This window comes from Podarcis cretensis (genome assembly GCF_951804945.1).
Source record: "Podarcis cretensis genome assembly, chromosome: 8".
NCBI classification, from domain to species: domain Eukaryota; kingdom Metazoa; phylum Chordata; class Lepidosauria; order Squamata; family Lacertidae; genus Podarcis; species Podarcis cretensis.
In genome coordinates this window covers 40,114,219-40,141,740 of record NC_137177.1, presented here as the reverse complement: position 1 = coordinate 40,141,740, position 27,522 = coordinate 40,114,219, and the positions used below count along the sequence as shown (strand labels likewise).

At 45.6% G+C, this 27,522-nt stretch overlaps 3 protein-coding genes across 6 annotated transcripts; 1 reads left to right on the top strand and 2 right to left on the bottom strand.

Annotated features, from left to right (window-relative positions):
- Window positions 1-1,086: 1,086 nt before the first annotated feature.
- Window positions 1,087-7,370, bottom strand: GINS3 (GINS complex subunit 3). Its single transcript, XM_079988496.1, has 3 exons — window positions 7,123-7,370; window positions 4,646-4,879; window positions 1,087-2,357 (listed from the first exon to the last, which is right to left on the bottom strand). Exons 1-3 carry the CDS (start codon window positions 7,309-7,311, stop codon window positions 2,127-2,129), a joined length of 654 nt encoding a protein of 217 aa, XP_079844622.1. The 5' UTR covers window positions 7,312-7,370; the 3' UTR covers window positions 1,087-2,126.
- PRSS54 (serine protease 54) lies at window positions 7,066-24,424 on the top strand. Of its 4 annotated transcripts, XM_079988455.1 has the most exons (8): window positions 7,066-7,193; window positions 11,383-11,440; window positions 11,996-12,294; window positions 12,406-12,577; window positions 13,725-13,972; window positions 14,619-14,743; window positions 15,859-16,391; window positions 24,204-24,424. In XM_079988455.1, the coding sequence occupies exons 3-7, from the start codon at window positions 12,126-12,128 to the stop codon at window positions 16,351-16,353; spliced, it is 1,209 nt and encodes a 402-aa protein (XP_079844581.1). In that variant the 5' UTR covers window positions 7,066-7,193; window positions 11,383-11,440; window positions 11,996-12,125; the 3' UTR covers window positions 16,354-16,391; window positions 24,204-24,424. The 4 variants fall into 4 exon arrangements, with proteins under 4 accessions (XP_079844581.1, XP_079844584.1, XP_079844582.1 ...); XM_079988458.1 differs by lacking the exon at window positions 11,996-12,294; XM_079988456.1 differs by lacking the exons at window positions 7,066-7,193; window positions 11,996-12,294 and adding an exon at window positions 9,436-9,583.
- Window positions 16,510-27,522, bottom strand: CFAP263 (cilia and flagella associated protein 263). The gene is made up of 9 exons (XM_079988459.1): window positions 26,870-27,522; window positions 25,096-25,219; window positions 24,135-24,296; window positions 22,614-22,769; window positions 21,306-21,386; window positions 20,647-20,802; window positions 18,584-18,691; window positions 17,578-17,733; window positions 16,510-16,836 (listed from the first exon to the last, which is right to left on the bottom strand). Exons 1-9 carry the CDS (start codon window positions 27,019-27,021, stop codon window positions 16,744-16,746), a joined length of 1,188 nt encoding a protein of 395 aa, XP_079844585.1. The 5' UTR covers window positions 27,022-27,522; the 3' UTR covers window positions 16,510-16,743.

Below are 27,522 nucleotides of genomic sequence, written 5' to 3'. Positions count from 1 at the left end.
AGTGATCAACTCCTGCCCAGAAACCAATGTCCTCACTGTGGAAGGACGTGTGGATCCAGAATTGGCCTTCACAGTCACTTACGGACTCATTGTTAAAACCGTGTTTATGGAAGACAATCCTACTCGGCTACAAGTGATCGCCAAAGACGAAGACCTGGTAACAGGGTGTCTTTGGCCCGCCCCTGCCTTGCAGGCCAATGGCCTGCTGGCGGGGGTGTGGCCTGGGACAGGTACAGGGGCCATTCGATCCATCACCAATGCTCATGGGAGTTGTGTACAAAACAGCTGGAAGGCAGGTTAGGGAAGGGTGCTTTTGAGTGTACCGACAAACACCTTCAAAGGCCAATTCTGGTAGTAAAAACCAGGAGGTGTGTGCAAAATCAAGAGGTGGCATTTTGAAACTGTCTCCCCAGGAAGCCCACAATGTATGCTGAACCTTTAATGCAGAGCTTCTGGCATTCAGCATTTTTATTTCTAGATGACTTTTCAACATTAATTAATTTCTGGCCCTGCACACAGGTGCAAACATAATGTTCTCCCAATTTGCATCTTCATGTGTTGCCTCCTCTGAGAAAAATGAGTCGCAGATGGCCTGGTTGGACACCGAATGCCTGATCAAACACAGGGGACAGACTGAGCAAAATGTAGAGCAAGGAGCAGCTCAAATGACAGACACGAAAGGCTGAGTTCAGCCTAGAAGAACTAACTGAGAAATATCAACATCAAACCTTTTCTTGTGTACTTCTAAAAATACAGAAAGAGATTGAGAAATGCTAGGATGTGGCAAGCACTGGCCACATGGCAAGAGATGAAAAATATACCCCATCAGCAGAACAAGAGGCCAATCAGTTGTGGGGAAGAAGGCAGGAATCCAACCAAAATCTGCCTCTACTCCATCATAGTGTATGAGGAATGCAACTTAAACAAGTGCTTATGCCAACAACAAGGAAGAGTTACATCAGTATTTCAATATGTTTTTCTCCTGCCAGGGGCAGTTCTGATAGGGCCACTCTGGGCTTGTGCAACTATGAAGCCATACTAACAGATCTGAATGACTCAGCCTCAATAAACAGCTATAGACAGGCCTGCTTTTGCTAAAATCAGTTTTATTTATAATGCAATGCTAAACAAATGTAAAAGGGAAACTGTAAAAGGGATTACTAATTTTCACCAACACTGAAATTATGCTGTTAAGGATGGAACAGAACCCAGAATGCAAAATCTGGAACCTGGAGATTCCCAAGACCGAGGATGTTGAAGAGAGCATATACTTTCCTGGAAAGTAGGGAAATCCATGCCAGGGGGATGGTACAGAGGGGCTCATGGGTTGTCAAGCTGAGTTTGCAGCAAAGGCAGAGAAATAGGGAGCGGGAGTGGGACATTTATCCCTCCCTCCGCCAAAATAAGCAATACACAATGGAAGCAAGATAAAATGTCATTTAGATTAAAAGCCTAAGCTATTTAAGTGCAACAGCTTCCTCTAATAAATTGTGGGAGAAGCAGTTTTGCGAGTGCTGAGAATTCTCAGTTAAAAGATCCCAACTCCATTCAAAAAACTGCATTTCAAAGGACTGGGAAAGCTGCCCACTAAATTAAGATTTAGTAGAGTAGCTAAGCCCCTTGGACAGGAAGTCTTGCAACGGGCAGGCACCAAGAGGCACATTAAAATATATCGGAGCTGCCTTTTCTCCCTAACAAAGATCACTTTTCTAGCAAATAAAAACAAAGGCAATAACCTGGTAGACTATGTACAAATATTCCAATGATGATTTCTGAGGGCAAACTCATTTGCCTGAGAATTGTTCATCCTTTTGCCCTGCATTTCTAGAGTCATCACTTGAAAGCTTAAAACATAGCTGCATTAGATTGAATAAAATGTTAATTATTGCCCAATAAGATTTCTTCCAATTGATTGTATCCATTCAGATACAAACCCAGAATAATCTTGTACGTTCTTAGAAGAGTGCGTGGACGGCTTCAGGCCACACAGTGTTAGCCAACATTCCTCAGAAATATGCTCTAGTTCAATCTCAAGATGTTACCAGGGAGATTTTCAATTCATAAGATGAACATCATTTCCTCTTCTGTCTCTTGCCATGGAAGTGTCAACTGTGCCCTTCATGCACTCAGCTGTCCAAGTCAGAAAATTTTCTCTTCTTGTAATTCTGGATTAGGCTGGATGCTGTGATCTGGGAGGCCTGACCCTTTTCCCAGCACTGGAAGTCATTAAGTCCTTTCTGGCCTGCTTGAAATAAGGCTCGTTCCAACTCATCCAGACGGGCCACCAGCACAGACGTGTCCTCATTGAATGCATTCTGGGAAGAGTCCATGATGCGACGGAATCGGCCAATAAATGTCTGAAGAGGGAAGCAGAGTCACTTAGAATGGAAGGAAGTCCTGAGTAGGCTCAAGTAGCCAAAGGGAGTGCCAGGCTACACACAGGGCCAGGTTAACAAACTATAGCAGCAGTCGGTGGGTGGGTGACTTTTTCCAGCCCAAGGTCACAGTCCATCATGGCCAACCTTCTTGGGGCTGCATGTTAGTGGGGTCAGAGGCAAAAGCGGGAAGAATAATGGATGCAAGCCTAACCTTTGTACAATGGGCTACATTTCAGCCACACACAAGTCAGAGATTTCTACACACCCACACACCCAGGGAAGCAAAAGGTATTATCACAGATCAAGGACACATTCCAGGCAGGCATGGAACAGGGCTGGTGTGGGTCCTGGCCTGGGAAGAGACAGAAAGATCTGGGTCAAGTTAGCTTCTCCTTTGACTGAGGCTTTCTGTGGCTGAATTATGAGCATAATGATTTGGGACCATGGTAGCATCTAGGCCATAGAAGGCCGTTTACTTAATGGCAATCCAGTGAATTTGGTTTAGTTTTTGTGATGGATCAATGCAGCTACCTCCAATTTTCTGTGCTTGGATAATACAGTGGTGCCTCGCAAGACGAAATTAATCCGTTCCACAAGTCTCTTCGTCTAGCGTTTTTTCGTCTTGCGAAGCAAGCCCATTGACAGCTTAGCAGATTAGCGCTATTAGCGGCTTTTAGCGGCTTAGCGGATCAGCTGATAAGCGGCTTAGCAGCTTAGAAAAGGGGGGGGGGGAACCCGCAGGAACTCGCAAGACATTTTCGTCTTGCGAAGCAAGCCCATAGGGAAATTCGTTTTGCGAAGCGCCTCCAAAACGGAAAACCCTTTCGTCTAGCGGGTTTTCCGTCTTGCGAGGCGTTCGTCTTGCGGGGCACCACTGTACCATGTTTAGCTGTCTAAGAATAGGATTTTAAAACTGGAAAGAAATGATATTCTACCAAACGAAGGTGTGACTTAAAACTTTTGGAGATAACATGCCCTACAAAACACTAGGAAAAACTATCCAAATTGGTCTTTAGTGTACCACGCAAAGTATGCTCCATTTGAAACAGGAGAGGCAAGTCAGGTGCTTGACCACTGCCTGGAGCTGGTAATGTGGACTGATACATTAAACTGAATCTGGACAGGAGAGGTACTGTGTGCTGCAGGTACTCAGGTCCAGGTAGTAGGAAATGGGTTGGTACTCCCCTGGAAGCATCTAAGTTACCTGAGGACCAGGTGACCTTGGTGGCTAGGAGAGCCTATGTCCAGCTCTGGTTGGTATGGCCCTTCCTGGTCAGGGATAGTTTGGCCACAATGATCCAAGCCCAGGTGACTTCCAGACTGTACTACTGCAATGCACTTGAAGATGGTTTGGAAGCTGCAGCTTGTGCAGAATGCAGCAGTAACACTGCTGATGAGTGCCAGACACACATTACAACAATCTTGAAAGATCTGCAGTAGTTGCCTAACCCAATTTGGCACTGACATACAGGGCCTGAAATGACTTCAGCCCGAAATATATGAAGATACATCTCCTCCCACATCAACCTGCCTGTGTGCGCCAAGAGACAGTGGCCAGTGAGAGGGCCTTCTCTGTGATGGCTCCCAGTTTACGGAATGACCTCCCCTCCCAAGTTTAATCTTGTGCCACTACTGTGTGCTTTTAACTAGGATATTTCTGTAACCCACCCCAGGGCCATTTAGGCTATTACTACAAATAATAAATAAACAAAATAATTATTAGTAAATCTAGATAAAGTCTAGCACTGGAGACTGACATGAATAAATGCTACACACTTTATTTTCCAAAAATGAGGAAGCAGCCACTGTCACCTCTTTGTCACAGCAGCCCTGGGCACATCCTGCCATGTCTGACACCCAGCAAGGCTTATCTATTTATGTCTGCATAGCCTCCCCTGCACTCCCATTTTAAGACCGTTGTGAACTGTAGATTTTGGAGTGACAAGATCCTGCCCAACTCTTTCTATCCTCCCCTCCCTCCTGTTTTGTTGAACATCCATTCAGATGAAGAGTGCTGAAGAACTTGAAAGCTTGCTCAACGTTTAGCAGCACTTTGGCTGGTTCTAATGAAGGTCCCTGCCATTTGGCACTGAAGCAAGTGTTGTACTTGCCATGATAAGTCAACAAAGCACAGGGGAAAATTGGGTGGGAAGATTGCTATGAACGTTTAACAGCTCTCAAAGAGCAACACTTCAGTACCAAAAGAGAGCACAGAGAGCTCAGAAGCATTAAGGGGAAGAAGACTTCTGTCAAATTCGGTGTTTTACCTGCAATATAGTCTGAGCTAGTTCAGTATTTTCAGGACTGTCAAAATTCAGCAGCTGGGAGCCAAATCCATAGTAGTATGGCCCCAATTTATGCAGGTCAACCACGTTGGCATCTGCATTTAACACCGTCCGCCAACTCTCCTTGTAAATCTTTGGCAATTCCACAGAAAGGATCCTCCGTTTGTTGTCATATAAGCCTTTGGCCAGCCAGAGGGGGATTTCCAGCTTTGAGCCCTGTATAAAGTAATATACAAACAGGTGAAAACCATCAATAAGCAGTATACATAAAAACTATAGCAGACTTGCAGCCGTGTTATGTACTCCAAGAAACTTGCATTGGCTGCTATAGTAACTTAGAAGCAAACTTGTTTGCAGCCTAAAGAGAAACTTGCACAAACAGAAACTGCACTGAAATTGCGGGGATGAAGCACATTCTGCCTCACATTTGGGATGTGGTGTAGGACTGGGAAGCAATATAAAGTGATTCTAACATTTTGGGAGGGGGAGTTAGGGGGATAACAGTTTCAGACATTCCAACAAAATTGTACTGGCAGTGTCTCCCTGATGAACAGGTGAAATTAAGGAACAGACAATCGCAGATTTTCCATCCATTTTAGACTACCAGAACAGTAAAGAAAATATGTGTTTTTACACTATAATCTTAAGTGGTTCAACACTATTGGGAGGCTTGATTTGGGTAACCCTACTAAAATTTTGTTAGATTTTTTTATTATTTGTGTCAGGATATATTTCTACACAAAATGGCACAGGGAAGTGTATAGATGTATATAAAAAAGGGTAGGAATGAAATAAAGAGACTGGAAAATTACAAAATTAAAATCATTCCAAATGGAGATATCAAACTTTAAAAAACAATACTGTGAATAGAATGTTTTTATGTTTTTACTGTAATACTATCTGAGAATTTAATTAAAGTTACTTCAGAAAGACAAAAGAAAAAGATTAACTGTTGCCAATCTATAATGAAATGGTTTCAGGCTTTTAAAAATGGATTTGAAAGACAAAGGTCAAACAAAACAATAATGGTTCCAAAGTAAGGTGCACCACAATTTCATGTGTGTTGTAAAAAGTACAGAAAATGTAAATTAATTAAATTAATTCCCGCTCAGCCATGAAGCCCACTGAGTGATCTTGGGCCAGTCACTGTCCTCTCAGCTAAACCTAGCTCACAGGAATGTTGATTAAATGAACAGGGAGCTGCGCAACAAATGATAAATAACCTCATAGTGCAGTGGGAAGGTGCACATGGCTGAAACTGTTAGCTACAATAGCTTTACAGCTGTAGTTCCCAAGGGAACTCCAGTTCAAAAGAACTGGAGACCAGCAGGTTGGGGACAGCCCTGAAGCTACAGAGGAGAGGAACACAGGAAGCTGTCCATTACCATGTCACACCACTGGTCCATCTAGCTCAGTACAGTCTACACTGACTGGCAGCAGCCCACTGGGGTTTCACAAAGGCTTCTTCCCCAGCCCTACCTGGAGATGCCAGGGACTGAACCAGGGGCCTTTTGCATGTGAAGCAGATGCTCCACCACTGAGCTGTGGACCCTCCCTCAAGATGGACCCCACCCTCTCCTCAGGTGTCAAAGTTTGGCTGTAGTCTAAAAAGGTTTGGGCTCTACAGTGGTACCTCGGGTTAAGTACTTAATTAGTTCCGGAGGTCTGTTCTTAACCTGAAACTGTTCTTAACCTGAAGCACCACTTTAGCTAATGGGGCCTCCTGCTGCCGCCAGAGCATGATTTCTGTTCTCATCCTGAAGCAAAGTCCTTAACCTGAAGCACTATTTCTGGGTTTGCGGAGTCTGTAACCTGAAGCGTATGTAACCCGAGGTACCACTGTACTCTCTTGAGCCAGAGCAAGCCTTAGCCTCCCCTCCCCAGGAGCATCAGCCACGAAGAAGCATGATCTACTTGGGTCCAGAGCCCAATGGCACGCAGAAGCCTCATGCTCCACTGACCTGCATGCAGATACATTGCACTTTTAAATGATTTAGGACCTCGTTACGGAAAAAAATTAAAAAGAGACGGCTTGCGTTACAAGAACATGAACAGCTGCCCTTGCTGCTACCTTCTGCGTTCATACAATCATAGAAAGGGATCCCAAGGGTCATCTAGTCCAAGCCCCTGCAGTGCAGGAATCCTGTCCACACAGCCGTCTCTGGTTGAGCTCTACCTACCAACCTTCTGGTTAACAGCCAGATGCACCGACCCATTGTGCCATTTCAGTCATACAACTATCTTAGATTCCCCCACTGAAATACCGGGATTTCTCATTGTCCTCCCACTTCAAACTCAACCCGGAAACTCGCCATGATATCGAAGTCGCATTTTAGATCTATGGGCAAAGCCGATTTGAGCGGAAGTCTGAACCTCCCGTTCTCTATCGTCACTTCCGACCTGAAGCTGTCGGGAGTTGTAGTCATTCCATCCAGGAGGGGGGCGGGATGTTAGCTCACCTCAGGGAGCGCGTTGTCTGAGGCGGCGGCGGCGGCACTGGCCGCTTTACCCAAGACGGTGGCGAGGCGAGGTAGCTTGATCTCAGCGCGGCACGGCAGCCTCTCTTGCGACATGAGAATGTCTGCCAGAGAGAGGAAACTCTCCTCGGTCCCCATCGCAGCCTCCACCGGCGTGTAGGCCTCGCCCATAGCGCCGCTACAGAAAAGCCCGCGCTTCGTTCGCGCACGCGCACGCCGCCCTTCTCAATGGCCCCTCCTGCGGGGGGGCGGGGCAGGTCGTGCGCCTGCGCTGTGAGCTCGCTGCTGCAAAGCGCTTGGCTTGTGCCTTTTGCTTGTTCGGGGTTCACTCGCCCTCTTCAAGGCTGCAGGCCTTCTTGGAGGTATCTCCGCTCCGCAAAGAACGGCTGATTTATAAATTTTCAATTTCAATCGTTCTTGACACAGATATTACTGTATAATAGTTCCTAAACCTTGGTGCAAATCTGGCCACGAAGCTTAAATTAATTTACAACTAAATAGTAAAGAATTTACTAAATAGTAAACCTTGTATGAGACTCTTGAGAGTCCCATGGACTGCAAGAAGATCAAACCTCTCCATTCTTAAGGAAATCAGCCCTGACTGCTCACTGGAAGGACAGATCGTGAAGCTGAGGCTCCAATACTTTGGCCACGTCATGAGAAGAGAAGACTCCCTGGAAAAGACCCTGGTGTTGGGAAAGATCGAGGGCACAAGGAGAAGGGGACGACAGAGGATGAGATGGTTGGATAGTGTCTTCGAAGCTACAAACATGAGTCTGACCAAACTGCGGGAGGCAGTGGAAGACAGAAGTGCCTGGCGTGCTCTGGTCCATGGGGTCACGAAGAGTCAGACACGACTAAACAACAACAACACCTTGTACGATTTTTTAATGTGGCAGCACCTATACTTTGGGACTCTGCCTACTTATATCAGGCAGGCGCCTTCACTGCACTTTTTCCATGCCTGCTTAAAACATTTTTGTTTAGGCAACCCTATTGTATCCGGTTTTTAGTTTATTGCTGGTTTTAATTATTCAAAGGTTTTAAATAGTTGTCAAAAGTTTCTACTGACAATTTTATTGTTTCATTCTTGTTTCATTGCTTTCATTTTTTTATTGTTTCATTCTATTTTATTGTTTCAGTTTTTACAAACAATTTTTTTTATTTCATTCTTTTTTCATTCATTTTTCATTGACACACAGGATGGTAAGGTCAAAAAAGAGCTAGCAGCGGACACCCATTTCTCCACCAGAGTGTAGCAACTGAGCCAAAAGCGAGTCCTATTTGCATGAATGGGACCTTTCCACCCCCATAGCCTATCATGGGAGGGAGGGCAGCATGCAGGGAGGGTAGGTTTAACCTTTCCCAGTTTTGGAGGTGAAGTCAAACCACTGCGTTAACCAAAGTTACCTTCTTTGGGCGCAAGCCTAGGCAGTGTATGGAGGTTCTGGGTCGCCCAGACGTCAAGCCCCTCTTGGCCTTGCTAAAGTGGTCCAAAGGAAAGCAGAGCAATACATTTGGCACCAGTTTAGTTGCAGCAGTTGCTGGAAGGAGGTGTACAAGGCATCATCCAACCACCTTAGGGACTCCACTCTGGATTTATGTAGGGTTTCATCCTTAGGTATGTCCAAAGTCGGGGGCCTGCCAGTTTAATCCGGTCCTCATGGCAGTTTAAAAAAAGCTCAACAACTTTGGGGTAAAATAATAAAAAAGCTAAACACCAACTTCAACCCTAAAAAGGACCAACAATTTTGGTCAGCCCCCACGGCCCTTCACTTCATCAAATATGGCCCTCTTTGGAAAACGTTTGGACACCACTGCTAGTCTTTTCTTATCTCAAAGATGTTCCACAAGGCAGCAGAGATTTAGGATCAGGGTTTTCCTTCTAGATGGGCTTTCCTTCTAGATGGGCTATCTTCCTAGGTTGACAAGCCCCATCTGCTCCTACACCATGTGTAGAAACCACCTTGAGCCTGTCTTCGCATGCAGGGGAAGTCCCTAGTTCACTGAGAGTTTGAGACCCATTGGCTATCCTCACCAGGTCTTTTCTTCTAGAAAAAAGAGGTGCAGGAACTTGCTGACCTTTTTTTTTAGGGGGCGCGCCTAGCCAAAGTTGTTGAGTTTTTTTAGGGGAGGTCATCCCTAGAAAAGCTTCTCAGGATTCAGAAATGACCCTGGGGTCAGATTTGACTTAAATTGAGGGAATGCAGTCATGGATTTGGAGCGAGAAGGGGAATTGCAAGCAGGTCTAGTCCCAGAAAGGTTATTGGTCATGAGGCCAGCAAGAAGGAACTCCAGCACCATGGCAACCACGACCTAACAATAGTTGAGTCTGCAGTGCCAAATTCTGGCAAAGGGCATGGTCGCTCCTGGGCTCTACCTGATGGCAGGAAATCAGAGGTCAGGAAATGGCAGGAAATCAGACCAAGCCAAGACCTCTTTGGTAAAAGAAGGCAGAAAAATATATGGTTGCTCTTGACAGAATAACTTGGGAGATGGAATAGGAAAAGGCTCACAGAAAAGAGATGTGTTTTAGAAAGAGCAAGACAAGAACCACATAATGGAGTTTCTAGGAAGGTCAAACAAAGGAGAACAAGAGACAGTGTGGTGTAATGGTTAGAGCAAAGCTTTCCAAACTGTATGTCACGACATGTTAGTGTGTCAGCTGCAGTGTGTAGGTGTGTTGCAGGAACACTCCCTGCACTCTCCCAGTGTTGGAAAGGGGTTAGTTTAACCTCCAGTTTGCTGGTAAAACTGAATTACTGTGACATGAAATGATGCATGTCTAAAGTGTGTCATCAACATGAAAAGTTTGGAAAGTTCTGGGCAGAGTGCTGGAATTGGACCTGAGAGACAAGGGTTCAAATCTCCACTTGGCCATGAAATTCACTGGGTCACCTTGGGCTAGTCACTGCCTCTCACCCTAACCTACCTCACAGGGTTGTTATGAGGGTTAAATGAGGAAGGTGAGGATCATGTACATCACCTTGAGCTTCTTGAAGAAAAAGGTGGGATATAAATGCAATAAATAAAGAATAAACGCAGGACAAGGTTTCAAGAGAACTGGCCATGGATCTTCATCCATCTGTTATACCGGTTGATTTGAGTATAGTATCTTACTTTTCAATCTACTGTGGTAGGAGGGACACCTCTTGTTCTCAACCACACCACAACCCTCTAGTTCAGTCTTTTAAAATGCAATGGCCTCCAAATGTTTTGGACTACAACTCCCATCAGCCCCAACCAGCATAGTTATCATTGCCATATTTCAAAAAGTGAATATCCAGACAAATAGGCACACATGCACCTGCAGAGGTCTTTGTGGTTTCCACAGGATCTCCTCCCTGTGCTGAAATTAATCTTGAAAGCAGCATTCTGTTGTAGTCAATAGAATAAGTTGCAGTGCCCATGACAGCTCCTTTCATTTGCAAATGGTCCATGGGTCCCAAAAGGTTGGGGGTCCCCTGCTTTAAAGCAGTGGCTTTCCAATTTCCTACTTCCAGGCAACCCTGCACCACAATGATGGGCCTTCCAATAAATCCCCCCCACTTCTGATATGGAATTCCAACGCCATTTTGTGGAGAATTCTGGATCACCCAGTTCATTTTCAACAGTAAATAAAACTGTGGGAACATCATTGTTGGCCCATTTCTACTGTGTGACCAAGAACACACCCAACCCTCTTGCAACTATACATTGCAAGGGAAGAGGGACAAGAAAAGCTGAATCAGACCAATGGCTCATCTAGTCCAGCATCTTCTTCTCACAGTGGCCGACCAAATGCCTGTGGGAAACTTTCAAGCAGCACATGAGCACAACAACACTACCCACCTGTGCTTCCCAGCAACTGGTATGTGGACATGAGACCTCTGACAGTGGAGGTAAACACAGCCATTGTGGCTAGTAGCCATTAATTGGTGAAGCTTGCCTGCTATTCCTGTGCCTTTCCTTGAGAAATCCCTGAAAGGCCTTCCTGAAGACATTTTGAAAAACCATTGTACTAAAGAAGATGACAATTGGCGTCTGTATGTGTTGCCTAGGAGAAAAGGTTTCAAGGTAAAACTGATCACTGTAACACTAGCAGCGCCTTGCTAGACATGCTGCATTTGCTTCTCCAGTGGCTATGGGATTGATCTGGGCTTCAGAACAGAAAGACTGACTTCTTCTGAAGATGAGAGACAAGGAAAGGTCCTGGGAAATGCCTGTGCCGAGCTTACGGTCTGCTTTCTTTTTTTCTAACAGGGACATTGCATAGGAAGCCTGTTTTTGTGCTGCTGCATCTTGCCCTCTTCAGCGGCTGGTGAGTGAAGCATTTGGGTCTGACTTTGCAGCAGAACATTGGCCATGGGCGGTAGAGCTAAGAGACCTTTCTGGGCCCAAGGATGCCAGAGGGCACAGATGATCAGAAATGGGGTGGGGACGCAATGCGACGAAGGTGGACATTGTGTGTGTGTGTTTGTGTGTGTTGTAAGTAGCCGTAATAATAATGGTAGTATCTGCTAGCACTGCCACATTAGATGACCCAAAATCCAAACAGTGCATAATACCATAATAAACCAGACTTTTGCCAACCTGGTGCCTGCCAGACTTGGACTACAACTCCCATCAGCCTCAGCCAATGGTAAGGCATTATGGGAGCTGTAGTTCAAAACGTTTGGAGGCTGCCAGGTTGACAAAGGCTAACACAAACAATGCAATCTGGTATACTTGCCCTAGGTCACATATTTAACTGCTGAAGCAGTTTTCAGAGTAGATGACACAAGTTCTCCCTTTCAGGCAGAATTTGGCCAAGGTTGTACACTATTTCAAATGCTTTGCATTCTTTTCCAGCTTTTGGATTTTCTTGTGAAAACAGGGCTGATGAGACATAACTGAGAAACAAACGTATCACAGGGAAGGATGGGATTCCTGTGGCCTTCCAAATGTTGGACTCTGGCTTCTACCAGCTCCAGCTATAATAGAGGGCCTGACTCTTGTTTGCCTGGATGGAGGATGGAGAGGTCAAATGTACTTCCATTTCTCTGCCCACTTTTCCCTCTGGCTTCACCCTCCGCTGGCATGTGGCCTTTCCCCCCAGAAGGGAATGCAGCCCTTGGGCTGGAAAAGGCTCCCCATCCACTGGAGGACATGTTCTGCTTCCTGCAGCACAATGGGGTAATGAACCTCCTGGATATTAGCAGGACAAAGGAGAAAATACAGTGGCTGAGGCTGAATTCAGACAGGCCTTGATGACTGACTTGCCCCTCCTCTTTCTCACTGGCACAGATTGCGGCATGCAGATCAGCTTAGATCCCAGAAGACCCATGCAAGAGTTTGCAGCTGTAGATGAACTCCCTTGGATGGTATCTTTGCAGGATGTCTATGGCAACCACTTGGCTTTGGGCTGCATCCTGGATAAACATTGGATAGTAAGTGCAGCCTCTACTTTCCTGAACAGGTGGGTGCTAAAGTGGAGGTTTTTACACACATGGAGCAGGAACAGTTATAGCTGCAAATCATCAAACACTGTATAGGAACTTCCTTCAAGGGCCAGAAAAAACTTTGCAACAATTAATAATAGTTCTTGCAGCACAATCCTATCCTTGGGTCATTCTAGCTAGACAAGTAGGTCAACTTGGAGATGTAGCAGGGTTGCAGTGGAGCCCGGGCAGAGGGCTCTGCTCAGTGGTCTGCCCCTGTCCCTTGCAGCGGCTGCAAAAGAGGTGGTGTTTCAGGAAAAGTGCTCCCAGGTGAGTCCATGAAAAGCCTCAGATGAAGACCTCTGTTCCCAGCCACACTGGAAAACTGGCTGCTCAGTTAATCAGAATCCTACCACAATAGGCTGCCAGAAGTACATAGCCCCCAGCAAAGAAACACAATGAAGTTTGGGGCTATAGCTGGTTGGCCACTTTGAGAACAGGCTACTGGACTAGATGGGCAACTGGCCTGATCCAGCAGGGGCCAGTCAAAACGTTGGCAAGCCTAGCAGGCAGGAATTAGGGTCCCTTTTGCCACGTGCAAAAGCAGCAGCAGGAGACTTGTGCAGCCTATCTGCTTCTCCCTGTTAAGGCCTCCCCATGGTAACAATGGAGAACTGATTGGTTGTGTGTATTTGGCAACCAATAGGAATTTTTTTTTTTTAAAAAAAAGCCAATAGCCACAGTCAGGAGGGTGGGCCAGAATTGTGGCCAACAAGGAAACAGTTAAACCTCCCTTCCCCATTTCCTGCATCCTGATGAAAACCTAACCCCTCTCCTGTTGTTGTTGTTTAGTTGTTTAGTCGTGTCCGACTCTTCGTGACCCCATGGACCAGAGCACGCCAGACACTTCTGTCTTCCACAACCCCTCTCCTGCCTTCTATTTATTATTAGTAGTAGTAGTATGTAAAGACATGTTTAGCATGATGTCAGGATTCCTGTGCTTTTAACTGGTACTTGAAAGTCAGGCATTCATTAACTGATTCTTTTCCTATATCACTGCACCTCCTCTTCAATTTCTGTGCCTCAAGCCCAGAAGCTTCCCCCAGGAACGGAGAGGCCTGAAGCAAGGGTCCATGTCTGTGTTCACTCAAGTGCCTTCTCTTTGCTTACGCTTTCCATGGCCAGGACCCAGGTGTTGGCCGTGGTTGGTATCACAGGCCTGAAAGACAGAAGTTTCTTGATCCCCATCAGTGCCATCATCCCGCATGAAGCCTTTGATGAACTCACTCTTCACAATGATATTGCCCTCCTGAAGATAGGTGCCCGGCTCTATTTCAGCAAGGCTTTGCAGCCCATCTGCTTCCCACCTGAAAACTTCCCTGTGACAGCTCTAAGGAACTGCTTGCTTGTGGGCTGGCTGCATCCTCACACAGGTGAGCTACTTGTGTACCATGGCACTCACAATGGCAGTCTTCACAAATGCTGTGCAAGATCAATTGCTCCATTATTTTTGGATTGCATTTACATCCTGCTCTTCCTACAAGGAGCTCCGGGTGGCATGTTTGATGTTATGCCTATTTTCAGTTTTTCTCCCATGAGAACATCCATCCCTCTCATGGATACACATCTATTGGCCATCTGCATGTGGAAGACTTCCCATAGTTCCCAGGGATCAGATCTATGTCTTCCTTGCATGTGGTTATTGCATGTGGCTTCCGAGATTTCTCCTGGCTGGACACTTAAGAGACAATGTGCTATTCAAACCTTTTTTAGAACACAGAATTATTTTAAACCAATAGAGTTACTAATCTAATTCCAATCTGTAGACATTTTGCCAGAACCAAATTATGGAAGCTAGTGAGATCTTTTTTCTTTTCTTTACCTTGCCCCTCACTGTTGGGTACTAAGGAGAAATACTTCCTCTTTGCCCTGGACAGAAGACAGGAAATATAGCTTTTAGCACAGGAGGGTGGGCTTTGAAGGGAAGATGGGCAGCCCCATGTGTGTTGTGTTCAGTTGCCAACTTAGTCCTGTAAAGACCTAGGAAGGCCAGGCTTTGCTCATGCCTTTGTATCTCAGTCCAGACAGGGAGCGTCTCTCTACGGAAGCTCTCGGTGGTGGATGTTGACCCCTGTCCCCTGCACAGAATCATGACCACAGAGTGCTGCAGCCACAGGAAAGCTGACAACGTGTCTGGATGCCTGGTGAGAAAGTCATATTCACAGACTCATCTGCTGCTACCTCTGCACAATTCATAAACACAACAAGACGTTCTCTTCTAGTGACTGTGCAAACACTTCAGCAAGGCATAATGAAAGTACAGAAAATATTTTCCCCTTTTAACACAAGAGCATTGCTGCAGCTGTTTACTGGGCAGGGTGGTGCTTTAACATTAGCACTTGTGTTTTCTATTATTAAATTAAAATTTTTAGATATTGTTATAAATATATATATATTTGTGAGCCCCTTCTAAGAATTTTTTTCTAAAAGGCGGGGTATAAATCTATTGAAGAACTTTTGAGAAAGGGGCAGATCTACTCATTCCTAGGCAGCATTTGATAAAAAAAAAGAAGAAACACCCATCAAGAGACCGGTTAAGAGCTGGTAGGTGAACCATAGCCCATAAGTAATCTCAGAACTGTATCCTCAGAAATGTCTTGGAACGTCTAATTTTCATGTTATTCTGATGGCTGAAAACAGGGCTGGGCATGATGAATCTGGATTTAATCCAGTTTATTCAAGATCCACAGGTAAATGTTAAATGCACTCCTAATTCACATCTCTGCTCAGCTGTGAAGCTGAGTGATCTTAGGTCAGAGATGGTGACAGGCCCATCTCCACAGGGTTATTGTGAGAATAAAACAGAGAGGAGGAGGAGGAGAACCCTGTATGCCACTATGACACCCTTAGCCAGCCAGCTCACAGTGCCCAATTTCTAACGCTAATGTCTACCTGCCTGCTGCTGGCCATCCCTGTTTGTGGAAGAGAGTTGTTAGGGGGACCATTTTACTTGATCTGCTATTTGGAAGGGATCTGCAGCAGAGAGTAAAACAGCAGTTTCTGCTCCTGATGGAACCTTTTCATTGGACCAGGGGGCCCACCCAAAAGCTCCACAAACTCCTCCTCCTTGTTCCTAAAATTCTGACTTTGTGCACCTATCATGAGGTCATGAGCTCCATATTTTTTTTCTTATTTTGCCTTGGCTTTTGTTGCATTTCATGATTTCTCTGTCAGTTGCCTTGAACTGCATGTGGAGAGGTGGGGGAGAGGTATTTGAAATGAATAAATAAAGGCACCTTTGCTTTTTCCTCTTCCAAAGGGATACCCAGGCAACCCGGTCATGTGCCAGGCAGATGGAACAAGGCAGTGGGTGCTGAAGGGAGTGATGACCAAGGGCGGTATGAGATGCTATGGGCCGTTTCTCTACACCAGAGTGTCTTCCTATGGCGACTGGATTGTGACCACCACAGCAAAGTGGGGAGCTCCGGCCTCTCCCATCCCTGACTCAAGACACAGCCCCTTCAGACCTCCCATGGAGGAGGGCGAAGGGATATTTGAACCCACTGGGGAGGAGAGAGCCATTGACTTCTCAGACCACACTAGCCTTAATCATACAGAGCACCTCACAGAAGACAGCCAGGAGCTCCCAGAAGGGCCAGCTGAGTCACGGGCCAAGCAGTCTGATCCCATCTATTATGACTACTACAGTGGGGAGCTTCTTCCCGTTTCTACAGCCAAGTTAGGCCAGCCTGAAGGCCTCCTCTTTAAAAGCCTCATGCCCTGTCTTCTGACATGCTGGATGGTGGCAGGTTAAGCAGCAGACATTTCTGAGAAATGCACAGCTGAGATATGGTGAGTGCTGTTATGCTCATCTGTCATTTCCCCAGAAGTCCCATTTGGACAATTAAACTTCAAACCCTCCTTATTCATTCTCCTCAGAACCATGTGGTATGAAATGACTCCAAAGTGGTAAATATAGCCAGATATATTGATGACTTATAAAGTAACTCATCAGACAGGAACAGAAAGGGAAAGGGGACAACAACTGCAGGGGTCCTGAGACCCTGGTGCAAATACCTTGTCTGGAAGAGAGAGCCAAAGAAGACAGAGGAAACAGGAGGCATGTGCTGCAGGGGCTCCTGTTCTCTTCCAAGGCTAGGCAACTGGGCCCTTGGTAAAGTGCCTTTGTCCAGCTCTCTCCTTCTCAGTTGCTCCCTTGCTCTGGGAGAAGAGCCTGCAGCTGTTGACTAGCCAGCTTTGCCTTGTGCCAAGTACTCTGGTAGCCCCGCAAGGCCATCTGTGAGACGGAAGAGGGGAAAAGAGAAGCAGTAAGAAACTGAGCTGGGAGTGAGGGACAGAGAGAGAGACTGAGAAAGAAAACCCAGACCAAGGGGGAGGGGGACAACTATTGCATGCCTTCTATTTACCCTAAATGACAAATGCTCTCCAAGTTCTTGCTCCTAAGGTGGGTGGAGCAGCTGTTCCTGGCCTTCTCTTGCTTGCTCATCCTCATTCCAAGCAAGGAGAAAAAAACCACACGTATACAGAGAGGCTGCTTCTCCTCCTGCATCTGCACCTTGGAGTAATATCATTTCAGAGTGCTCCAGAAACAGCATCCACTATCTGCAGGGCTTATCTACTTCCTGATGCTCTACTGCCACCTTCACAATCCTAGAAAGTTTAAATAAAACCCTGCTCTTCAAACTAGCAAGGGAGAGAACAAGGACAAGAAAGGATATGCCAAAGGCAACAGGTTGAAAGTGGAGTTTTTGTCCATAGCCACATCTCTTCAAGTTCAGGGCTATCCCTACACTGATCCCCAACTCCACTTCCTGCACACAATCTGAACACCCTTTTCCAATAGGGAATTTTACCTCTTTTTAACCTGGTGTTGAGTATAACAATGAGGCACTTGGCCACATATTGCCCACATCAGTGCCAAGTTTGTGTTCAGAGGCAGAACAGAGGTTTAACACAGACCTCGCTGTGGTCAGCCCTGTGGCACAGGTGCCCAGATATAAGACCAGCATGCTCATACCTCTGCAATTTCCACCTTCCTCTCCCAGATCTTGATGATGTTCTCCAGTTCATGTACTGCCATCTTCTCATGGACATAGTCGAGGACAGGGGGCACTTTGTATTCTGTCAGTTGTTTCCGTAGCTTTTTGTTCAGGACCTCGGCTTTGAACCGTTCCTATAATAAAAAGGGAAAAAAGAAAAGTATTTTGATGAGAGACTCTCTTTAGTTTTATTTCATTGCATTGTATGGGGTGGGGTGGGGGCAGGAATTTAGATCAGGGAAATGGCAGGGGGAGAAAGGGCTAAACACCTCTTCATCAATACACCAATCACATTCAGAACCCCCAGTGACTTCTTTAAAGTAAAAATAAAAATGTTTGGAGAGCTGATCACAGATCTTCACTGTAATATTTAGTTGGACCCTTCACCGGTCCCTTACTCTGGGGGAACCCCCCAGCTGATGACTGGCCGTTTTCATCTGAAGCCAGACACTGCAGGGCTCCCGCTAGTAACCCACCCTATTTTCTGAGTAAGGGAAATAGCTGTTTATCCTGAACGTACAACCCGCAGAAGATAAAGAGGCCCTGGGCCTTTCCTGCTATTCTTTCCTTGGTCACCCTCTTGATCTATGCAAATAAACCATCTTCAGTTTGCAACCATTCACACTTTTCTTCCTGAAAATGTGAAAGTTCCTGTCCAGGCTTTTTCAGTATCACTTAGCAAGCAAATTAGTTCCCAGATAATACAAAGTCCTCCCTTAGTATACTGATTTTTCTCCTGGGATCATTTTTGCTCTACTTTGACTCACAAGCCTGAAAAATCATATGCATTAACAATAAATAATAATAATAATAATAATAATAATAATAATAATAATAATAATACTTTAGGAGCCAGTAAACTGGACATTGTTCCTGGTGGCAACACCATCATTCACAAATAATCCCAGTAAATTGATCCTGTCCCTGTTATTTTAAAACCTTTGCTTGCAGTTAAATAGCTCCTGTGCCTCCCTTCAGTCCTACCTCCTCAACGAGGATGGCCTCATGTTCAATTTTTTCCAGGGACTCCTTTCTCTGGGCAATATCTTTCACCAGGTTGGTGGCCAGGGTCATTGCGGTATACAGTTTCTTCTGAAATAAAACAAGTTGAGCCAGTCTGAGAGGGAAAAGAAGGTTGGATGGCCTGTGTCTACCTAAGCAGAAGGAACTTTCAGAAGGCAGCATCCAGATTTACTTTGCATGTCTGAATGCTACCTGGCCACACATGGAACAGCTGTAACTGGAAAATGAGGTTTCAGTAGCCAGCACAGACACTAAATCAAGAATGGAAGTATAAAGTATGCTCACGAAATTATGTTTGCCTTTACAAAGTTCCATCCTTATTTCAGATATTGTGATATATTGATATATTGCAATGTTTAGCTGGTGATATATCAGGATTATTCCCTGGGAATAATGCCCAAGTGAAAATGAAGACAGTAGTGTAAAGAAGAGATTTGAAGAGATGCAGAAAAAGAGACTCATGCTGAAATCCCCTCTTCTGGACAGTGAAATATGCTCCAGAAGCTTTTGGGAAAGGACTAAAGCTAAGAGGTTAAGAGCATCTGCTTGGAATGCAGAAGGTTCGTGGTTCAACTCCCAATGGATTCTCCAGGAAGGGCTAGGAATGGCCCGTGTGTCTGAAGTCCTGGAGAACTGCTGTCAGTTGGTGCAGACATTATTGAGCTAGATGGACCAAGAGTCCTATGTCCTTAGGCTCATCCTCCTCTAAGTTTGGCCCAGGATGATACAATCTCCTGGACCAAGTCCCACAGTTTTGATTCTTATAGGCTCATTTGCACACAGTGGGATCTTTGGGGTGGGGGAAGCTTCCCATGGTAAGTATAAAGTTTCAGGGACAGTTGTCCCTCCAATTTTGCATTATGCCAAGCCCCCCCCCCATGGTAGCCATTTTGTGCCTGGAGCCCCTAAATTCAAAATCCAAAAGGTACCAACTAGTCCAAAATGGTGCCTCTTTCAGGATGTGTGTGTGTGAGAGAGAGACAGAGACAGAGAGACTCACTCCTTCTTTTAGCTTGCTTCCACACTAGACATTTACTGCAGAATAGCCATGCTTTACCAGGGGTACCAACTTGAATAAAATATGGGGGGGCAGGTAAGCTCTGACCTGCATAATTGATCCCAAGACATGGCTCACGCACACCATTTGAATGGCAATGCCCATCAACTTGGGGAGGGGGCACAGCCCCCTCAAATATTTTAGTGGGAGGGACCAAAGGGAGATTGGCCCCTAGACATTGGGTCCTATGCTTTACACACTCATTTTCTACAGGTTATTTGCATGACATCATGAACAAACATCATGTTCCCCATACTCAGTTCCCCCACTTTTTCTTTTCAGAGCCCAGAACATTCAACTTAAAAAACCCCCAATTCAATAGCACAGAATTACCCAAGTGAATATAGCCCCTTCCTCCACTTCTATTCTCGCTGATTAAACTGTTCTGGCCATTTTCTGGACTGTTGCCATTTCCTTTCCTATGCTCTGTCCCTCTTCTCTAGGAATCAGCTTGATCAATTTAACTCTCCCTGTCCAAAAAGCATTGCTTTTATATCAGCACCCCCACTCCCATTGCAGAGGGCATGGGCAGGTGGGGGGAGAATCATGAATGAGAATGCAGTTTGGAGAAGGGAGCATTTAACCCTCTTGCACAATGGTCCCAGTGAAAACTGTCCTTCCAACATTTGGGGCTGGAGAAAGGAGGACTTGCCAAGGAGTAACCCTAGCAAGCCAGGAAAAGGTGTAGAAAATGAGGCAGAGGTTAGGCCCCAGATTCCCCTGCCACTGTTTCTGACCATTGGAACTCTGCTCTGCAACAGAAGAGATGTAGGAAAAGCTGTGTTTACTCCTTAGCAGAATAATTGCTGGTTACAGAGCAGAGCTTTGGTCTACAGCAGCACTGTCCCCCTCAGTAGGGAAGTGCAGGCAGTTGGATCCCAGCTCTATTCCAGCAGTCATCTTAAGCCATGTATGGGGAACCAAAGAGCAGGAGAGAGAGAGAGTACTGTGGGACTGCTCTACTTACTCTGTAGAAATTTAGGACCTGGATAGCATTGCCCACAGTCAGCTTCAGTTGCAGCAGCTCCTGGTTCCGCTCATCAATCTTCTCCAGGAACTGAGCATTCTCGATTTTCAGCTGCTGGAAATCGACCTCGTGTAGTGCCTCCCCGAGTTCCTCCTTCTGCAGACCAACCGAGAACAGTGTGGGTCACTGACTAGGGAGCCCAAGTACATAGCAGGTTTCTCTGTGTACAGTTCTAGTTGCCTCACCTCAAAAAGGATATTGTAGAGTTGGTGAAAGGATATAAGTTTATAAAGTTATGCATGGCATGGAGACGCAGGTAAAAGTTTTGTTCCCTCTCTCATAATACTAGAACATCCAATGAAGCTGAAAGTTGGAAGATTCAGGACATTTAAAATAAAGCATTTCTTCACATAGTGCACAGTTAATCTGTGGAACTTGCTCCCAAAGGAGGCAGTGATAGTCAAATTTGGATGGTTTTAAAAGAGGACATGTTCCAAATGTTGGGTGCTCTTTCTGAATGGATGATTCTGGTGTTCTACTTATGGAGATACTCCTGATCAATGAGCAACAACATGGAATGCATGGGACACCAAGCAATGGTACACTGAGGCGAGACTGGCCTGCTGAGATGCACCTTCACAAACTTGCAGTTTACGCACCTGCTTGAGCTGCATTTGCATCTTCTTCTTCTGGACTTTCAGGGAATCATTTTTCAAACGAATTTTCTCTTTCAGTACATCCTGAAAAAGAAAGTCACCTAATTTCTTTCTCAAGCTTGGTGCTAAAGTTTGCCTGCATTTACATGTACTTTATGTGTGGCTGAGAGATGAGCACTTACCCTGCAGGCTGTGACCAATCACTCCTGGCGGCAAAGCTCTCCAGAGGAAACTCCCAGGTAATAACAGGAATGCTGCTTTGCCTTGGACCTTACATGTATCCAAATGGAATTGCCTCTCAACTCTAACATGTGTGAAGACTTTTGAGTTGCACAGAACTCTATTTTAGGCCAAAGAGTTAGGTGCATCTCAGAAATATTTTGAGCAATTATACAATTGTGTATAATTGTGTATAAACAGCTCTCAACCCTGATGCAGTTAAACTAGAAGGAATGGCAGCTGCTCATTATTATTGCTATTGCCTTGCACAGGCAATAGCCATTCTCTGAAAGATTGAATTGAGGAAAAGTTGATGAAGATAAGAACTGGGACTTCATAGATACAGTTGCCATCTTTTTCATTGGCCCCACCAGGCTGAAATGTAATACAGTGGTACCTCTGGAAGCGAACAGGATTCGTTCCGGAGCCCCGTTCGCATCCTGAAGCGAACACAACCCGCGTCCCCATGTCTGCGCGTGCCGCGATTCGCCACTTCTGTGCATGCGCGTGACATTTTGAGCGTCTGCGCATGCATGAGCAGTGAAACCCGGAAGTAACGCGCTCCGTTACTTCTGGGTTGCCACAGAGCACAACCCAAAAATGCTTAACCTGAAGCTACTTCAACCCGAGGTATGACTGTATAACATGTAGAAATGTGGTGAAGCTGGCAAGGAGATAGGAGGATGAGCTTTACCTGTTTTACTTCTGCATGTTAAGGATACAGGTACAAGGTTAGGTATGGTTCTTTAATAATAAATATCCATCCTATTTACTGATTCAGCTTTATAATGTCAAGATATGTATTCTATGGAATAAGAATGCTCTGAAATGGACACATTTCTCAGGAAGTCCTCATCTGAATGGCAAAGATTGCTTAAGGCGTCTGAATGTGTGCCACTGTTTGGTGGGATCCACCATGATGTCTACAGGCTACTGCACTCAGTTGCTGATATCTAACAAAGCAAGAACACATGCAGGAGGATTAGAGACACTGACGGTTCCACTAACAGGCTGTTTTACCAAGGTTATCAACTGGCTAACAGAGCAAAATGAGAGCAGCTAGTGGGACTGCCCAATGTTCTCTTCACTTACCCTGTAGCGTATCCTATCTTCCATGTATCTCAGAACTTTTTCAGAGGCGATGACACTCCCTTTCTTCTTGGTGATGGTTTTGACTATATCTTTGTCAAAGTCCTGCACAGCTTTCTTAATGTCAACTAGGCGGATGTCTGCTTCCTCCAGGACAGCCTGCCAAATTCAGATTGTACTGTCAGTAAAGGAAGGCTGCGTGTCATTGATTTGTTCTCATGGAGAACCACGCTGACCAGCTGCTGCCCTGGGACAAAGCATTGTGTTCTGTAAACTCTTGAGTTAAAAAGGCGGAGACCAGCAGCAAGAAGTAGGTGGCAAACATGAATTGCTTGGCTGTGGTACTCCAGCTGAACTCCCTGCCCAAGACCATTAATTGTTATGACTGTTAATGAGCAATGCCTAACTGATGGTAAGATGTCCAGCAATTCTTTATTTACTACATTTATATGCTGCCTTTCTGCCAAGGCACCCAAGGTTCTTTTAGTATTTTAAAATGGCAATCCAACACATGATATAAAATGTAAAGTTGCCTATGAGTGGTTGAGTCCAACGGCAGCAGGTGCTGATGTTTCCTGCCTCTCTTGCTTCCCCCCTTGCCTTCCCGCAGGGCAGATGGTGCAGGCCCAAATAATGTTTTTGTTTATCTCCCTTGCTCAGTTCCCACCTTGAAAGTCACACTCCATTGGAAAAGCTTTCCAAACCTGACCATGTTATTGCAACTGATAATCTTGGAACTAACCCCAACTGGGCTCCCCAAACTTCATGCATAAGGCCTGTGTGAGCAAATGGCACTGCCAAGCACTTCAGCTGTATTTCTCATGCCACGGCTCCTGCTGTGTTTATAATACTGAAATACTGAATGAGGAAAAGAGTGATTTCATTGGCAAATTAAGCAGCCACCCACCCTGGCCAGCTATTCACTCCAGGTTTAAGTATCCAGAAAAGAGACATTTAACCCAAGTTTTAGCTCTTCAGCATCTATTTTAACATACACAAAAGAGGAATATTCTGACATTCTGCAAGAGGCAGCCTGGCATGTATCTTCCCAATCAACAGCAAAACTGACAGTCTTTTAAAATGCAATTCCTCCCCTTAACTATGGCTTTTATAAGCCCACAGCTCCTTGGAGTGTCCATAAATTGGTGTTTTTAAGCCTTTCCCAAAGTACTACTGCACAGAAACGTATAACAAGATCAGCGCTAAAGCCCAGAAAATTCAGGGGATCTTGAAGCCCAGTGTTTTAATGTTATCAAGTGCCATCATTTCCTGCCTTCCGCTTCTCAAGAAGACCAGTTGTCTACAGCCTTGACTAAATGAGCTGCTTTTGGATTATAAGTTTGATTGGTAGAAAAGTGCCTCTTCATCTGAATCACCAGATACTACTGAGTGGGCCAAAAATGGCATACCACTGCTCACTTACTAAATTTGACCTGGCATGAACAGGTGCCTCAATGAGGAGAGAACACACACTTCAGTACAGCGATACAACACATGCCTCTTCCTATCCCAGAGCAACTATACCAGGTAGTTCTGCAACAGCCTTTCTGAGTTCTCCTTTAACCTCTGAACGTCTTCCTTTGTCTCCTCCAGCTCCCGTTGTGCTATGTCACATTTCTGTTCCACCGTCAGACCCACCAGACGATCTGCTGTTAACCGGGATTTAGATTTGTGCCTGCCTCGTGCCTGGAAACCAAATGATTGCAAGATAGAAGCACACAGCTCTACATAAGAAGCCACAAAAGGTGCAACTGAACTCAAGAATTTGCCATCACTGTATTTGTTTCTTCTTTTTCCCCTTTATGAATATTAATGTGACATGCTTTGTTAGGTGTCTTAGATGAAATTTGTGGTGAATTGGATACAAGATGGATTGGCAGCCTGATATTAATAATAATAATATATGGTTAGTATTATATTTGTTGCTTATTACAAAAAATGTCTCAAAGCAACTTACAATTATAAAAGCATACATGATACATAATTCAAAATAAATAAAAAAGATAAAAGAATATTAATTGACAAAAATTAATCATCCTGTAATAATATAAAAAGGGCAAATCATACCCTAACCTACTAAAAGATGAACATTAATTAAGCGCAAAATGTGGTCTAAATATAGGTAGTGATGGAACTTGGTACATCTCTCTGGGGAGAGCATTCCACACTTGCAAGCCGCCTCTGAGAAGGCCCAATCTCGTGCTGGCACCCTCTGCCCCTCCCTTTGAGGAATGCTTCAGATGACAAGTGCAGGGTCTGAGTAGGTCCAGGCAGGAAGAAGCAATTCCTAAGGTACTGGGGTCCTGAGCCACCTAAGGCTTTATAGGACAAAAACAGCACTTTAAATTCAGGGTCTGCTTCTCATCTGCACTCTGGCCAGTTAAGCTTCAGCAAAGGACAAGGGAACAGACTCTTTGCACCATCAAAACCACAAATACTGTCACAACAGCTATTCCAGTATCTGTAAAATAATCCTGTAACTTACAAGTTGTGCTTGTCCCATGTCCATCAAAGAGCCAAACTTTTCCAGCAACAAGTCCCTTGGCTCAAGCCGATTGAAAGTCTTCTCAAACATTGTTGTCTCAAGTTTGAGCATGGCATTGTCATGGCTGAAGGTAGAAGAAAGATTAGGTGAGCAAACCCAGTGGTTCACGTGAGCAATGCATGTCGCAAACCAAAAGGGATGACAGCAGCATCCATTAAGGCAAAGTCTGAGGAAGACAAAATCCTCAAGCTGCAATCTATGGTAACCTACTCCTTAGAGAGGGGACACATAACTTTTGCACCACTCTGAGGGTTGCATTTAAGGTAAAGCAGCAATAAATTCTGGAGCAATAACTACCTGAGAAAAGTTTTAAAGCTTACTCTTTAAAACAGGGGTCAGCAAACTTTTTCAGCAGGGGGCCGGTCCACTGTCCCTCAGACCTTGTGGGGGGCCGGACTATATTTTTTTGGGGGGGAGAAAAAAGAACGAATTCCTATGCCCCACAAATACCCCCGAGATGCATTTTAAATAAATGGACACATTCTACTCATGTAAAAACACACTGATTCCCGGACCGACCGTGAGCTGGGTTTAGAAGGCGATTGGGCCGAATCTGCCCCCTAGGCCTTGGTTTGCCTACCCATGCTTTAAAATGTTCCACATAAACTCTAAAATTATATATATATTTACCAATATCAACAAAATTCCTCTTCTTGGAACTGCCATTTCACCCATTCCCTGAGAAAATTATTTCCATCTTCTGTGGGACAATCTTTATTGAAGATTACTTGGTTTAATCTTCTGTCTAAGCCACTGTTTCTCAGTTGTGATCCTAGGGTCCAGTACTGGGTTTTAATATTTTTTTTGTACCAGTCCCTCTCAGGCAATGGAAATGCCCTTCACTTCTCCTTCTGGCCTACCTATTTATTAAGGTGTTACATTCAACACCTTAACTAATGAAATTAAGTTTAAAATATATCCTGGGGTATAATATTATTGCTTGAGATTCTCAACATCTTAGTACATTTGAGAAAAGTGTGTGTGTACCATTTAAGTTTACCACAGGTAGCAGTCATACAGGGTGACTGCCACAAGTCTGCACACAGCATCATTGTTTCCTGTAACTATTCCATTTACAGCACACATCCTGAACTTTTTCTTGAGCTTGTTTTCTGAATTTAGTATAGTTTGGTGACATGTTTCCTTACAGGTCAGGGAACATTGTAGGGTTAGAGAGGGTAAAGCACACCTATTCATAGCATTGGGGGGAGGGAGTTAATAAAACTGAAAAGCCCCATATCTTGGGTTATATCCACACCATATCTTTAAAGCACATTTAAAGTGCATTTCTTCACTCAAAGAATCCTGGGAACTTTGGCTTGTTAAGTGTGCTGGTAATGACAGCTCTGTGATGTGCAAACTACAAAATTCACAGGAGACTTAGTGGCAAGCCATGACTGTCCAGGTGGTATATGAGTGCTATAAATGTATGGTATGGATGTAACCTTGGCTATTATTTGGATTTAGTTAGTGAAACCCATCCTTAGTAAGGGTGATGGCCAGAATGCGATTTACAGCCAAACCTGCCCCCTAGCTATGCTCCTCCGCTTTCTGCCATAGAAGTGAACGGGAGACCCGCACCGCCCCAGGGTAGGTCGTTCCCTTTGCCCACCAACCAGTCGGGGGGAAGGAAAGGGGGTGTCTTTGAGGGGCCCCAAGTGGGTTTGCGCTGGAGGAAGAGCCGGAGCCGCCGCGCCGGTTCTTTTCGCCGCACCTGGCTTCCTCCACCAAGCCGTGCAGCTGGGAAATGGAGAACTGGGCGAGGTCCTGGTGCAGCTCCTCGCTCAGCTCCCGCGACTCGCCCGTGTGGACGCTGTCGCGCTCCGACTCCTCGTCCGCCATGGCCGTGGGCTGCGAGATCGCCATAGCAACGCAGCACAGGCCCTGCAGGCCGCCCGACCGCGCCGCCTCTTCTTCCAGGCCCGGCCTTCCAGGAGGGGCCTCGTCCTCGCGGGCGGCCAGCCGCTGCGCCTCGCGACCGAGACGAGGAGGCTGCTGGGTGGCGGCTGCTCCGCTCCAAGCGGGGAATAATCCTCGGCAAGCGGGGCTTCACCTAATCCCCGGACTATGGCACGGCCGTCGGGAGAGTTTGATGCTGACTCGCGGGCAGCTTGCTCCCTCGCTCCGGCGGCGGCTTCATGCCTAACCCGGGGGCTGCTTCCTGCGCGCCCGGCCAGAAGCAGCAGCTCCTGGCAGGCAGCTGCGGCCGGACTCGATTCCCGGGCATGCGAAGCCGGCCTTTGCGCCGGTGCTGAAGGTGTTGTCCAGCTATGCTTATTCTGTTTATGCCTCGCTTCCCAAACCGAAAAGCCCTGCAGTAAGCATAGATCCGGAGTGTCGTCGCTCTCGCACCGGCAGCCAGCAATA